Genomic DNA, 16,567 nt, shown 5'->3' on the forward strand with positions numbered 1-16,567 from the left:
GGATTGTTGTCATTGATGGGAAAATATATTCCAGAGTTTATCAGGACATTTTGCAGGAAAACATACGACCATCTGTCCGCCACTGGAGCTCCGCAGAGGATGGGTGATGCAACAGGACAATGACCCAAAGCATACAAGTAATTCAACAAAACAATGGCTTCAACAGAACAGAATACACGTTCTGGAGTGGCCCAGTCAGAGTCCTGACCTCAACCCGATTGAAATGCTGTGGCATGACCTTAAGAGAGCGATTCACACCAGACATCCCAAGAATATTGCTACACTGAAACAGTTTTGTGCAGAGGAGTGGTCCAAAATTACTCCAGATCGTTGTGCAGGTCTGATCTGCAACTACAGGAAACGTTTGGTTGAGGTTATTGCTGCCAAAGGAGAGTCAACCAGTTATTAAATCCAAAAGGTTCACATACTTTTTCCATCCTGCACTGTGAATGTTTCCATCTTATCTTCAATTAAAACATGACAACAGCTAATGTTTGTGTACTATTATTTTAAGGAGACTGTGTTTTTCTATTGTTGTGACTTACATGACGTTTAGAGCGCATTTTATGGCCAATTCATGCAAAAAACCACATAATCCCAAAGGGTTCACATACTTTTTCTTGCAACTGTACAGTGTTGGAGTTCGTGGTCATGGTAAGCCATGGAGGCACTAGGCAACATGACTTTCAAGGCAGTGGTGATGATTTTATTACTTTTTTTTTTAAAAAAAAGTCTGTGCTCTGACCAAGGGTACTTGGTAGGCTACATGTACAGGCCTGGTCTAGAATTTATTTTGGAGCATTCAACTATCTAGAGCAGGCATGTCAAACTCATTTTGTTTGAGGCAACTTTTTATAAAAGAATTGCCATTAATTTGTTTTAATAAAATAATTTAAATCAATTTTTCACTTGATTTCAAATTAAATGAATTATATTGGTTGACATTGAGATTTTTTTAGTGCAATTCCCAAATGCAATAAACTGGTTTTAGGTATACAGTTGCAAGAAAAAGTATGTGAACCCTTTGGGATTATGTGGTTTTTTGCATGAATTGGCCATAAAATGCGCTCTAAACGTCATGTAAGTCACAACAATAGAAAAACACAGTCTCCTTAAAATAATAGTACACAAACATTAGCTGTTGTCATGTTTTAATTGAAGATAAGATGGAAACATTCACAGTGCAGGATGGAAAAAGTATGTGAACCTTTGGATTTAATAACTGGTTGACTCTCCTTTGGCAGCAATAACCTCAACCAAACGTTTCCTGTAGTTGCAGATCAGACCTGCACAACGATCTGGAGTAATTTTGGACCACTCCTCTGCACAAAACTGTTTCAGTGTAGCAATATTCTTGGGATGTCTGGTGTGAATCGCTCTCTTAAGGTCATGCCACAGCATTTCAATCGGGTTGAGGTCAGGACTCTGACTGGGCCACTCCAGAACGTGTATTCTGTTCTGTTGAAGCCATTGTTTTGTTGAATTACTTGTATGCTTTGGGTCATTGTCCTGTTGCATCACCCATCCTCTGCGGAGCTCCAGTGGCGGACAGATGGTCGTATGTTTTCCTGCAAAATGTCCTGATAAACTCTGGAATATATTTTCCCATCAATGACAACAATCCGTCCAGGCCCTGAGGCAGCAAAGCAGCCCCAAACCATGATGCTCCCTCCGCCATGTTTTACTTTGGGGATGAGGTTTTGATGTTGCTGTGCTGTGCCATTTTTTCTCCACACATAGTGTTGTGTGTTTTTCCCAGACAACTCAATTTTGGTTTCATCTGTCCATGTTTGAAATTTGCAAAAGAGCACCTGGATGTTCCACAGCATTACTGGCAAAATATACTGTGGACAAATGAAACCAAAATTGAGTTGTCTGGGAAAAACACACAACACTATGTGTGGAGAAAAAATGGCACAGCACAGCAACATCAAAACCTCATCCCCAAAGTAAAACATGGCGGAGGGAGCATCATGGTTTGGGGCTGCTTTGCTGCCTCAGGGCCTGGACGGATTGTTGTCATTGATGGGAAAATGTATTCCAGAGTTTATCAGGACATTTTGCAGGAAAACGTACGACCATCTGTCCGCCACTGGAGCTCCGCAGAGGATGGGTGATGCAACAGGACAATGACCCAAAGCATACAAGTAATTCAACAAAACAATGGCTTCAACAGAACAGAATACACGTTCTGGAGTGGCCCAGTCAGAGTCCCCGACCTCAACCTGATTGAAATGCTGTGGCATGACCTTAAGAGAGCGATTCACACCAGACATCCCAAGAATATTGCTACACTGAAACAGTTTTGTGCAGAGGAGTGGTCCAAAATTACTCCAGATCGTTGTGCAGGTCTGATCTGCAACTACAGGAAACGTTTGGTTGAGGTTATTGCTGCCAAAGGAGAGTCAACCAGTTATTAAATCCAAAGGTTCACATACTTTTTCCATCCTGCACTGTGAATGTTTCCATCTTATCTTCAATTAAAACATGACAACAGCTAATGTTTGTGTACTATTATTTTAAGGAGACTGTGTTTTTCTATTGTTGTGACTTACATGACGTTTAGAGCGCATTTTATGGCCAATTCATGCAAAAAACCACATAATCCCAAAGGGTTCACATACTTTTTCTTGCAACTGTATGTGTGCACTAATTATTTCAACACCAATACATTTTGACAACATATTCTATTTGTAAATGAATACAAATGCAAAGATTTTTGTGCAAAAATAAAACAAAATAACAGATTTAAGAGCTGTTATCATTAGTTATCCTTAGATAAAAAATAATTCTATCATCCAAAACTTTGTTATACTGTATTTAATGAACAGATGCTTTGGGATTAAAAAAAAAACTGACTACATTTGATTGTGTATCACCATGTCATTAAAACAAAATTCGAACAGTGTATGAAAAATAAAGGTTCCCTAAACGTATGCTGGCTATATCTATACATTTTCCTTGATAGCACTCTATTGCCTTCTTTTTAGCCTTTTTTTCAACTTCCCAGCTTAAAAAAGGCAAGGCACCGGGAGCTAAAAGTTACAGAGACTGTTTAAGCAGGTTGCTAAGCAACCTGTTCACACTCAGCCCTTCTTACCCTCCCACTTTTAAATTAGCCTGTACGGATCGCATTTCCTTCAATTTGAGCCATCTGAAGGCCTGTCGCTGTGATGCATTCTGCTGCTCTGCAACCTGGCTGCCTGAGGAGAATTTGGCTCTCCGGAACAGTTTCCTTCAGCTTTTTTTTGTGTGTGTGTGCAAAAAAAGGTGCCGGAATGCCATTCTGAGCATTCTATGGGAAAACAAGCCCTGGATATATCACATATACCGTAATTGAAGATTGTAATAAGTTGCGTGTGCACGTTCAGCAAGTGTGATGTATTTGTGCTGGCATTTCTAGGCCTCTTTCCAAGCACATCCAGAAAAATTTGTAACAAACATTGGAATTCTTAAGGCCATGTTTGGTATTTCCCAGCAATCTGTTACTGGAAGCAATCCCTGCTGCGTTACTGATTCCAGAGAAGCATTTGCATGTATGCAGGTATCCTTAGGGTGCCATAGTTATGGATGAGAAATATTGGTTGCAAAGTTGGGACGAGTAACAGGTGCTCACTCTGCTATGCGGCACTCGGGATTCGACCCGCCAAACTGCCGACCTTCTGATCGACAAGCTCAGCATCCTAACTCACTGAGCCACCGCGTCCCTTAATTTTTAAAATAAACCCTGGCAATAATTTTTGATGCAATATCTCCTTGTTCACTATTTAGATTGCATAACACGAGCTGTCTTAGAAAGCTTTGGCCATCCATTCTGCTATATCCTAAATCACAGGCCCTCAAAATGGCGAAGGATTGAACATTTTGTTACTACAAACTTTCTTACATCCCACAAACTTCAGGAAGCTTTGGATCTTCAACTATTTATCTTCCACCCATTTGGAATGAATTGTTATTTTTCAGCAACAAGTTTGTCATTTGCTTTTTGTTTGAAATACATTTGTGGGAGTCCTTGAAATTCTTTGAAAATGCCATGAGCTTTTGGCTTAAGGCAAATGTGCAAATAACTGCCAGAACCAGATGTGGGCTTTTTATTCCAAATGAAAAATTTTGAATTAGAACCAGGACTTAAAAAAGAGAGGGCCATAGATGTCTTGGCTGTGGGCCTGATGTATGTAGTCACAGAATAAAAGCGGTGGCTGAAAGGCAAAAGCTTGTAAGAAGCTACTGGATCTTTCAGGAGAAGCTCAAGCAACAGAGAAAAATTATTAGGAATAGGCAAATATGATGAATCTTCTGATGCTTCTGCTGTTTACTTTGTTGCTGACAGCCCCCTGCTGTTGTGAAGGAGGTAAGGGAACATGACATAGAGCAGGGGTGTCAAACTCAATTTCATTGAGGGCCACATCAGCATTGCGGTTGCCCTCAAGGGGCCGGGTGGGTGTGGCCTGGGTGGGCATGGCCTACTGGGTGGGCGTGGCCAGCTCTACATCGTTCGCATCAAGGGTGCCTATGGGGGCCTGGGCAGGAGTGGGACAGATCTGAGGGTCTCTGGTAGAAGGAGGGTCTCTGGGCCAGGGCTAAGGCAGTGGGGGCTGTTCCCTCACTGTTTCCAGGATGGCTTGGGGGGCCACATGAAACCACTTCGTGGGCCGGATCTGGCCTTGTGTTTGACATGTCTGACATAGAGGCTATGATTTTCTCCAATTCGACAACATCACTCAGCCACAGTCCTACAGCTAATACCTAGGTATTAGCAGTTGGATCCTTAATATGAGATCTGCTCTAATAAATCTGAAAGAAGGCTTAACTTTCTCACTTAAGAAAAGTGATACACACACCTCAGCACAAATGATGAATGAAGATACATCCCATCAACATTTGTGCAGTCTCTTACTCTTATGTATGAGGAAAAAGAAACTGATATGTTCAGGTTATTTAGTGTCAAAATAACATTCACAATGAATTTAAACCCAAATCCCTTCTGACCTTTTAAAGTAGAGAAAATTAAAAAAAAAAGTGTTTGATAGATTGAATAGAATTTTTGTGGCAATGTATAAAAGAAAATAATTTCTTTTTCATGTCCTTTTTCATAATTCTTTAGCTTTAAAATTTAAAAGACAGAAGAAAACAAGCATCTCATGTAACTTATAGAAATAGCCCTGAAAATGTAAACTACTAAAACTTTTTCTGAGTATATTTAAACTAAAAAGAATGAACTAACAGCAATTGGCCAATAAATACTTTTTAGTGTAAAAACAAGTACTTGTGTGCATGTGTTTTGTATTTTGTGCCTAAATGAGTGGGGATACAACGTTTCCAAGTTATACTAGATATCTCATACTATCTTATCTTTTATTTTAAAGGTTCATCCAAAGCTGTGGATGAAGGTAAGTAATTCCCCATTACAAACCCTAATAGATCAGTATAGATGATAGATAGATAGATAGATAGATAGATAGATAGATAGATAGATAGATAGATAGATAGATAGATACAGTGCTTTTTTTGTAAAAGAAAAAGGTGCCGGAACTCACACATGTCATACAACCCGCCTTGGCTACCCTACAAGGTTCCATCCAAAAAAGGTGCCGGAACTCCGTTCTGAGCGTTCTATGACAAAAAAAGCCATAGATAGATAGATAGATAGATAGATAGATAGATAGATAGATAGATAGATAGATACTCTCTCTCTCTCTCTCTCTGTGTGTGTGTATTTGTTTATTTAGGAATTGTTCATTTGATGTCTGTTTTTTATCCACCTCTTTAGAAAAGACATTGAAAACCTATTGGGAAAGGGGTGCCAATGCAGGGACTCAGTTGGAGAAGATGTTCTTTCAATATGTTAGCAATCATATTGAACTAGATGGAGGAAAGTTAAGGATTCCTTGATTCTCCATGTGTAGACCAATTATGGCGACAAATATTACTACTGTGATTTTTTAAATTTTTCAGACAGCCAATTAACATGAAGAAAGTTGACAGGGAAACCTCTGGTCCCTAGTAGCTAACTTAACACACATCTCTTTTAGGTGTTAAAAGAGACCTGGCACAAACTCAATTTGCCTATTAGTCCCCCAATGAATAAATGCCGTATTGGCTAGACACATAGGAATATTCTTACCAGACAGTCTGGCAAAAACTAAGAAAAGTTCTCAGAAGGTGATGGCCAATACGTGGTCTGTTGCAGCAAAATAACTCTCGTGGCACCTACCTGATTTATTGTAGCATAAACTTTGTGGATTAGAGTTGCTTCCTCAGTGCTATTTGATGAAAGCAGATCTAAGGCTACCATATAAGATCTCACAAGACGTCTCAATCTTTAAAAGAAAAAAAAAGTGCCTGGCATATATTTTCTTTGGCTATTCAACAGAATTTAAATGATTTTTCTCCTCCAAAATACCCCTGGCATTTTTTTTTTCTATTGAAAGGTCTCAGCAACTCACTGACTATTCAGAATATTAAAAGTGTATCTGTGATACTCAATGATTCCAGATATTTCATGTATGACAGAAGATATATTGCAACCACAATTGAGTCCAGAATTTCCATGGTTAAGCAAAACTATTGTTAAGTGAGTTGTGCCCAATTTTATAACCTTTTTTGCAACAGTTGTTAAGAGAATCACTGTAGTTGTTAAGTGAATCATATGGTTTTTAAGCAAATATGGATTTCCCTATTGCTTGTCAGAAGGTTGTAAATGGTGATCACATGACCTCAGGATACTGCTGACTGTCCATGCACAAAAAGCAACTGGAATTTCTTGGGCTACAGATTGGCCACCCCAATCTAGAGCATGAAAGGAATTTTAACTTCAGAAACTGTTTTGTACTTGGAATTTAAGTCTGTTTCCTCATATTTTAACATATTTTATTTGCAACAGGGATTAAAATTGGTCAGGAAAAAGCAAATACTTTTGTTAGAAGACAGAAGAGGGCTTACCCATATTCTGAAAGGTATTGCAGATATGTGTCATTATTAATTCTCAATGTAACTAAAAATGAATGCAAAGATTACGAAAAGATTATGAAATGCCAGCATATGTGATTCTATAGCTGCTGGAAATAAATGAATTCTTTTTTGCTTTATCAAGGCTAATTTAAATATCATTGCAGGGAGGAGAAAATGCTTTTTAAGGTGATATCCAGTGTAACTGATGTAGTATTTCAGAAGTGCTCATGTATCAGTACAAATGCATGTGGACTCATTGCATACATTTTAACAGATGGCCCACATCTGTTACAATCTCGTGAAGTTGCTGAATGTATGAAATAAATAAAGGGTAGGAATATGTTTAAATGTTGTGATTATTATATGCTATGGTCTCACCTCTGAAATGGCTGTAGTTCAAAGGAAAAAATAAATTTGAAGTAATTTGAAGATAAGAATTCTGTGTTCTTGCAGTGATTTAATTCTGAAATATTTGAAGGCCATGTGTGAATACTTTATTTTTCATTGTGCAAATATCTCTCCAGTAATTCCAATACCCTCAATTTCTTACATTTCCCCTAAGAAAGACTTCAGAACATTTTTGCTCCATTTGGCTTTTTCAGCAGAGGTATTATGTCAACTGTCTGGCGGAGTTCTTGAAGAATTTTCTTTAAAAAAAATCATCCAATGTCCTTGACCGAAAATTTGGTAGCTAATTTTAAAGTATTGTTTTAAAATTTATTAAAACATAAATTAAACTTATTTTAACTCAACTCCAGGTATGAGAGAGACTCATAAGGCTCTCATCCATCAACTTTTTTAAAAAACAAACAAACAAACAAACTGTAACTTACTCTCACACTGAGAGTTATTGTTTTTAAGTTACTGAGATAAAATAGCATATATTATAATAACATAATTTCTTTATAAATTATTGGTAAATATGAGCATAACAAATGCAGTAATGTGTTCATTAATAAAGCCCATTTATTACCCTATCAATTATTTATCTCTGAATATAAAGTATTCTGAATATAAAGTATGAACTGGGAAGCCTGGAATTAGGATAATTCAGGCACTGGGTTCATGATGCTACACAAATGAGGGGCGTAGTAGGTTCCTGTTTGACATTTTCTTCCAGCTGCTCAGCAGAATGAGCTGTCACAAATATAGAAAGACTGGCTTACCTCATTTTAAAGGAAATGGCATCATTCACATTAAGATTTAAGGAAGGGATACAGTGCAAGGCCATGAAATCAAGCCTCCAGCATAGTTTACAATATTGCCACTTCTTCCTATAATCTTCTCTCTGTTCTTCAGGTACTATGAAATGTTCAAGTCCCCAATGGAGATGAAGCAAGAACAGTGTGAACATTATGCACCCTGTGACTACTACTCTGAAATAGTGGGATTTCCTACAGCATATCGCCGTTACTTTGGGAACATCTGAATATAGTCATTTCTCATCCAACTGGGACATCTGCAAGGACAAAGTGTGGGGCAGCTTAAGAAAAACAGAAATAGCATCTTGTTTCTATTTCACTAACAAGTGTTTAACAGCAAGATGTTCACTTTTAAGGCAAGAAATAAATACTTTCTCCTTTCTGCTAGTAATTACCGGTATATAAATTCCAATATTTCTTGAAACATGAGTGACATTTCTTGGAAAGGGTAGGCAAAAATTAATAAATTACCTTAATAAATTGGAAGATGAGGGTTACGTCTGGAGCAATCTAATGGTAAAATTTGTAATTCTATAAAGAGATGCTACACTAAATGTTCCCACATTTCAAACTTTCATGTGATAGAAGGAATTTCTATAAGGGTGGGGTACTGTTGACAAGGTTTTTTTTTCTTATATCAGTTCATACTAGACAAATGCACACTTACGTTTTTGCCCTGGTCAGAGAAGCATTTGAAATAAATAGAAACAAAATTCTCATGTACAATGCAAGCATTTCAGGGAAACATATTCCCCAGCTATGTAATGGGATTAAGCATGATAATGAGATGTTCCTGATTAGGAACTAGGAGTAAGAATATAATGATGCAAATATAAAGGCTTCTTTTTGCTTTCTTGTTCTCTTATTACTGTTTTGCTGACGACATATGATTATTTCATTTAATGACTAAGGAAGGGTGCTGAAATATGAATTTATTTTAAAATATTCTTCTTACATTTCTAATTTAGAAGATATGTGATCATGGCTATTGCACTTGTCTGAGTATATGGAAAAAAGCATCTGGAATGTTCTTATTCATGTGGTGTCTTTTGGCCCAATACAGAGAGGTTTATTAAGAAATATTATGTCCAGCAGAATATCTACTAGGAAACATTGCATAGGATTGCAACAAACATCTGCTTTAAAGTACACTGAAATAAGGACAACTGATTAATGAGGAAGAACCACTTAACTTGATTACATTTCTAATGGTTTGCCTTCATCTCAATTTCCCTTAATGAAACACAGTTGGAAGTTGGTGAAAAACAACCTTGAGCAATGGCCAATAAGTAGAGAATAAAAATAATCCTATGGAGATACAACTGGAATAAAGGAGGAAGAAGGATTTAAATGAGATGACAAGTTATATATTGATAAGGAAAGGAAGGGAGGAAGATTTTGCTATAATGAGACTTTCCTTAGTGCTGTAGGTAGAGGTTCCTATGAAAACAAATTCAGCAACTTCAATTACTGGTAGGGAATGTTGCAGCTAACTGCCAATAAATCCTCTCTTCACTGGGTTGCATTAGAAATGTACGGTATATGCTAGTTAACTCCCAAACACAACTTTTTTTTCCTAAGCTCTAAATTCTGATGTATTCTTTAAGGCCAAAAGACCGAAGGCTACTTGCTTTCTGGGGAAAAAATTGTCCATGAAACAAAATCCTCTGGAGTAGCTTTCTTGTATTTCACATCAAACTAGCATCTGAGGCTTTTTCTGTGTTTGTTTTCAAGTTCTGGAATTAAAACAGCCTTTTGTTTTTCTTTCCTAATAGAAGGCCCCAAATTTTTCCAAATTATTTTTGAGGCACAAATAACTCTATCAGACAATCTCTTCCATCTAAAAACTTCTACAACTATGTTCCTACTCTATGCTTAAATATTTGATGGTCTATGGCACAAACACAAAACAAGAAAGGTACAAATATATAAATATGGTAGATACCAAAGAGGGGCCTTACCAAGAAGAGATGAACAAAAATAATTCAGTTTATCTTCCTGAATCATTCAATTTAACTTGCTTTGAAGAGCAAAATCAGATTCATTTTATGTCTCGATGCTGTAATATTTACTTCCATTCGGGCTAGCATTGGAGAGGGAAACATTTGTAAGACAATTCAAATATATGGGAACGATGGGAATTCCCAGGCAAAAGCAAATGCTATGCTATCAAGATGCTGAGTTAGTTTACTTTGGGGTAAAAAAAACCCATGGAGTGAGGAGGAAGAAGAGGCTAAGTGGACTTCCTCTGTCCAGAAATTATTATTAATTATTATTTCTGAATGAGTAAAGCTGAATTAACTGGAATTGAAAAATGAGGATAATTGGTAAAAGGAGAAAAATGGAATCGTGATGAAGAAATGAAGACTACAAATATACAGTTGTTGTTAGCTGTGAAGTGGAAGAGAAGAAATAGCACAGGGAAGAATCAGCAAAGGAGGATAATGGCCATTTCAAGGGAACTGATAACAAAATCTCCAAAGTTATCAAGGGGAATTTTCATTAGGAGCCAAATCATATATTATATGAGATATTAATATGTATGAACTGTAGATGGAAATGAGGAAGCTGCAATCAGAAGTTTTCCCTATTTTTTATTTGCAACTTTCTTGCTGGGTAAACAGAAGTAAATTTCCAGAAGCTGAGCAATTGTCTTCTAGTTCATTGCCTTTTGTCAATGATCAATGTGACATACTCTTCAGCCATCTTAATAGATCTTTGGAAATGTTCACAAGTTGGTTTTAAAATCTGAACAGCTTCTGCCATTAGTTCTGCAGCCAACTGAACCGAATCCTTAGATGTTTGTTTACAATGAATTATCCGCATGAATTTAGTAAGTGAAAAAGAACTGGGCACAGAAAAACTACGGGTTTTCTGTTTGACTGTTGTTGCAGTTTGGGATGAACAGGGATTGGAGTCTGGGAGTGCTTTAGCAATTTCTTCTTTGGTCATGAGAAGTTCACTCACTTGAAGAGACAGCACGGGTGTACTCATTAAATTCTGAATAGCAGTCTCAAGCATTTCAGGGAGATTACCATGTTTAATTATAACAGCACAAATGGGACCACAGATATTTTCAAAAACTCCATTATGTTGACCGTATATATCTTTTACAAGCCTGATTTTTTCATTAGTGGAAAGGGTTGGCAGAATAAGTTTAGAATACAAAGGAACTTCAATTTTTTCCTGGAAATCTTTGTCTTTCACCTCTACTAGCATCTGCATCTCTTTCAGGGCACTCTGTAGAAGCTGCAAATTTTCCTTGATGTCAAGGTTTTCCTGTACTGTAATTATGGCTAATTTACTTCCAAGAAATTGATTGAGCATTCGGAATGCAGTGTTGGTAGAAGAAACGAAAACGTAGACGCAGTCATACATATCGCGGCTGGACTTAACTAGCTTCTCCTCAGACTTTGCTCCACACAAAATGGACTGCATTTCCATAAAAGGATATATCATGCTGAAATTCAAATTAAAACAATATTTAATGGAAGAAAATCAATTTTCTTAATATATATTCTATAATGACTAGGCCATACTCAAAATATTTCTGATGTATTTCCAAACTTGGAGCTAGTATAATATATTTTATTTGAATGGCTATAAAAATATGAATAGCCCCCTTTGATCAGTCCAATCCCATCTTTTTTCTCCAGAGTGGCCAATTGGATGCCTTGAGGACCTTGAGAAATATTCCCTCTCCCTTGTCTTTGTTCCTTTGCGTTTGGTATTTGCAAGGATGAGATTGCTGACAAGATTAATGTTTTTGACAGACATGTCAAAGAGCCTTGGTGACACAGTGGTTAGAATGCAGTACTGCGGGCAAACTCTGCCCACAGCCTGGAGTTTGATCCTGGCAAGCCTCAAAGTTGAGTCAGCCTTCCATTCTTCCAAGGTCAGTAAAATGAAGACCCAGATTGTTGGGTGAAATATGCTGACACTGTAAATGCCCAGATATTACTGTAGAGCATTGTGGGACGGTATATTGTGAGCCGCCCTGAGTCCTTCAGGAGATAGGGCGGGATATAAATCCCATCAATAAATAAATAAATAAATAAATATAAGTCTAAGTGCTATTGCTATTGCTATTGTCTTCCATGAATTTATCCAATTCCATTTTAAGCAATATAAATTAATTGTAGTCGTCACATTTTCTGGTAATGAATTTCACAGGTTAAACATATTCGATGTAAGGAAATGCTTACGTTTACTTATTTTAAAACTTCTTCCAGACAGCTTCATTTAGGCCCATTGTTCTGAGACAGGGAGAAAAGTTTCCTCTCTGCCACACATAATACCAGCTGAGGTTTCCAGGACTGATCTTTAAGAGCAGCCCCAGGTGCTATGGATTATAATTATCTGGTCAAGAAATGACAAGGCATGAGTGGCCATCTTCAGATCATCCTGTCTAGGTGATGCTACAATTGGTGGAACAGCTAAAGCTGTGCAAATGCCCTCCAAAAACCAGTATTCACCTGCTCTTTGAACAGGAGCAGTTAATCCAGGAAGTCCTGCTCATTGCAAGCCTGCACTTTCTGGGGGAGCATCACCCCATCAAGAGTCAAAGATGGTATAGCCTTGGAATTATTCAACTTCTGAATAAACAGCCACTCTTCCTCTTTGGATTGAGTCTGAGATTGTTTTTTTTTTCATTTCAGGTCATAAAATCTACCACATTTCTCAGTGGATCTTTGGTGAAGGTATATAACTAGATAACATCAATGTATTATAACAATAGCAATAGCAGTTAGACTTATATAACTTTTTATAATGTTTTACAGCCCTCCTAAGCAATTTACAAAGTCAACATGTTGCCCCAACCATCTGGGTCCTCATTTTACCGACTTTGGAAGGATGGAAGGCTGAATCAACCTTGAGCTGATGAGGATCAAACCTCTGGCAGTAAGAAGAGTTAGCCTGCAATACTACATTCTAACTACTGCACCACTACAATCAGATTTCACCCCAAACTAGCAGATGACCTCTCCTAGAAATTTTATATAGATATTAAACAGGATAGGAAAGTGGTCTGAACCCTGCTGTATTTCATCATGAAGTGGTCAGGGGCCTGATCCACCTCCACCTACAACCACCACCTTCTGAACCTGTCCTCTGAGGAATGAGTAGAAACCTTGGATACCATGCTTCCCAACCTTCCCAACTGTTCTAGAAGAATACTGTGGTCAGCAGTATTGAAAGGTGCTGAAATATCTAGTTTATATGATAAATATACAACTGATCTCAGACCTGAAGAAAGAAATACACAAATATTGTACTACAAGAAAGTATCAGAAAGTAAGACACAAGTATGCTGTGAATACGAGATAGTAAAATAAAAGCACTGAACATATTTTTAAAATTATGGTTAAGAAATAAAAATTGCCAATATTATCACAAAAGTAAAATGTAGCGGCCTTTCATAAGAGGATATGTATCTTCTATTATACTGTTCACAGGGAAATTTCAATCTGGAATAATTTAAGAACATGAATGAATTTATTTTACCTGTGTTTTCTTATTTATTCCATCTGGATATGTGCCATCACAAATCTTCTACCCTCAGTGGCCTACTTCGATATTCCTAAAGGTGCCAGTGGCAGCAGTTATCAATAGCTGTCTTTAAGTTGGAGACTCTGGTGTTCAGTAGGACACACATTTCACATATATACCTAGCACTGTAGAGAAAAAAGAATTTCCTGATCAGAGGTACATTTTATATGCACTTTAAATTTTATACTATGAAGATAATACCAGCTGTTCTCTTATTTTTCCTCTGTTTTCTCTTGGTCTTGCTCCTACTTACTTTTGAAGTCCCTCATTTTTTCTTTATAGTTTTTTTTTGTTACAATCATTAAGTATATATTATTAAATAAATCACATTGGCAATACTTCGTACTAATATATTTACGATTGCACGGGTTCAGAAGCAAAAAGCATACAAGTTTTGCATTTAAACCGTAATGAAACCTAAGCGTATGAGTTTATATATGAGTATCAGTTTAAAACATAATGAAACCTAACTTCCTAGTAATAGCATAGTTAAAATAAATAGAAAACCTGGCTCAACCTGCCATTTGGCTTGGTATGATTGCTTGGAAAGGGATGAAAGAGAAAACACAGTTCAGTGGAGGAGAACTAGAACAACTCATCTTGTTGAAATATTATCAGTGGTTACAGAGACAATGACCTCACAGAGGCCTGTGAGGTGGATAATCCTGCAAGATACCAATAATATAACAGTGACATCATAGGATATAATGTCATAGGACTGAAGGGGTTTTAGCTTTTAATATTGTTTTAATTGTTGGGCTTAATTAATTTAATCTATTTTAATTTTATACTATTTTTATATTGTATTTTATTCTGCCCTGTAAACCGCCCTGAGTCCTTTGGGAATAGGGCGGTATAAAAATTTAAAAATTTAAATAAATAAATAAATAAATAAATAAATAAATAATAAACAAACAAACAAACAAACAACACAGCACGCTAACTGCTTCAGTTTAAATAAAACAGATCAACCTCTTACTGTATCTCTTGTCTAGGCTGCACATATAACTATCTTTATTTTCCTTGTTCCTCTCAGGATGCTAAATTTTCAACACATTAAGACTTTTTGAAGACGGTGGCAATCTTTTTTTTCTAGGGCTTACTATTTTTTAAGGGAAAATTTTCTAAAGAAGAAATGGTTTCATCAAGATAACAGTTCTAACGAAACAAATATATCACATTTGTCACTGCTAATCAATTCAGTAACAGAGTTCTGATGATAGTCAAATTAACATCATATTCATTACAATTTGCTGCAAATTACAGAGTTTAATCCTAAAGTTTGTCAAATTATTTCCAGCCTCTTTGGTCTAGTGGTTAAGGCACTGGGCTAGAAAGATGGAGACCTTGAATTTTAGTCCCACTCTTTGGTATGAAAGCTGGCTGAGTGACTTTCATCAATTATTCTCTCTCAGCCTAACCTACTTCACAGGGAGGCCACTGTGGGGAAAATAAGAGGAAGAGCATTAGATAGGTTTGCCGTCTTGAGTTGTTTATGTGATCTAAATAAAATAAATAATTATGCTGACTAAATTTTGAAATACATATTTCTTAGCTTCTATAGCATCAGCTTTTTATTTATACACATTTAGCTTTCCCTTCAGTCTTTGCTAACAACGCTAGCATTCTCCTGTACTTCTCTATAAAGCTTTCTCCAACATCTAACATGTCTTGTATTTGCCCATCCTTCTTTCAATCTACATTTCTTACCAAAGCTCAAACGTCTGATGTGGGGTCTGACTTGCAGCAATTAAAGTGATGAGCACAATTATACCTTTTCAAAGATGGCCAATTACTTATTGAATTTCCTGTCTTAAAATGAATGTTTGGCTTTGTAGATGAGATCTTAAGCGTCTCTTTAAATTAGTCTTTTGGACGAGTTGACTTTAGTTGGTTGACTTATAATGCATGTTTTAAAGTTTCTAGTATTAATGTGCTGCTGTCATGAACATTTTAAAACTTTTTAAATAATGTACGCTACTTTGGCAAACTTCATTTTAAAAAATGACATTTCAATGATATTTAACTTTCCTCAGTCTAGAACTTCTGCTCTCCCGTGGTTGTAGCTCTGTACTTTGACATGAGTATTGGCAATGATATTGGTATTTTAAACTGGATGTTTTCTTCATTGAAGCTTTCATTGGTTCTGTTTTCTGTAACTGTTTCCTGTCAGCAGTTGAAATATCACTATAACTACAAAATGAATGATCAAGATGAAAACAGCAGGTCCCATTTTTTGTGGAAATTTTGATAAAAAAAATCTTAAGTCTAAGAGATCTGTAATTTGAGTCAAGGGGTCTTACACTTACACCTAACCATAGCACCAACATGGACCTGCAACCTCTCATATAGTTTTTTGCTATGTTCTCATGACTTCAATTTTTACCTGAGATAGCTTAAAATTTCTATAACTGTTTCAGGTTTATTATCCAGTTTGTATCCTTAACTCTGGGATGGGCACACCATTCCCACCTAGTTCTTGTGAAATTTCCTCAGAACTATTTATCTCTGAGCTGGCGAAGAATTCAACTTTTTAAAACTGGAATCGCCTTAGTATTTGGCAGTTTATCAAGTTGATCTATAACCCAGAAATCTAGATCAGCTCAAATAATAGCTGATTAAGTGATGGACATGAGACCATGAGATGAAGCAAAAGACAGACAGCTATCCCTCTAATGCTTCATGGTGCAATCACTCCACCCTGTCTCTTGTGGAATTTGGGTTTATTGCCTTTTCAAAATGATACTAAATCTGTTGAAAATAGCTTAACTTATGAGTTGATGGATACCTAGGGGCAGTTGCACTGATAGTAGCTAGTGGACAAAGCAGTTTAGAGAGATAGAAGGAGGAAGAGAAGTTGATCC

At 36.8% G+C, this 16,567-nt stretch overlaps 2 protein-coding genes across 2 annotated transcripts; one reads left to right on the forward strand and one right to left on the reverse strand.

The window, feature by feature from the left end:
- The first annotated feature begins 4,187 nt into the window (after window positions 1–4,187).
- On the forward strand, window positions 4,188–8,450 carry LOC310642833 (osteocalcin-like). The gene is made up of 4 exons (XM_083366772.1): window positions 4,188–4,351; window positions 5,367–5,390; window positions 6,884–6,956; window positions 8,251–8,450. Exons 1-4 carry the CDS (start codon window positions 4,285–4,287, stop codon window positions 8,378–8,380), a joined length of 294 nt encoding a protein of 97 aa, XP_083222898.1. The 5' UTR covers window positions 4,188–4,284; the 3' UTR covers window positions 8,381–8,450.
- Window positions 8,451–10,814: 2,364 nt separating this feature from the next.
- LOC310642671 (uncharacterized protein C12orf60-like) lies at window positions 10,815–11,531 on the reverse strand (the record flags this gene model as incomplete). Its single annotated transcript, XM_083366557.1, has 1 exon — window positions 10,815–11,531. The coding sequence occupies one exon, from the start codon at window positions 11,529–11,531 to the stop codon at window positions 10,815–10,817; it is 717 nt and encodes a 238-aa protein (XP_083222683.1).
- Between the last annotated feature and the right edge of the window lie 5,036 nt (window positions 11,532–16,567).

Source organism: Vipera ursinii (assembly GCF_947247035.1).
Source record: "Vipera ursinii genome assembly, chromosome: 6".
In the NCBI taxonomy this organism is placed as follows: domain Eukaryota; kingdom Metazoa; phylum Chordata; class Lepidosauria; order Squamata; family Viperidae; genus Vipera; species Vipera ursinii.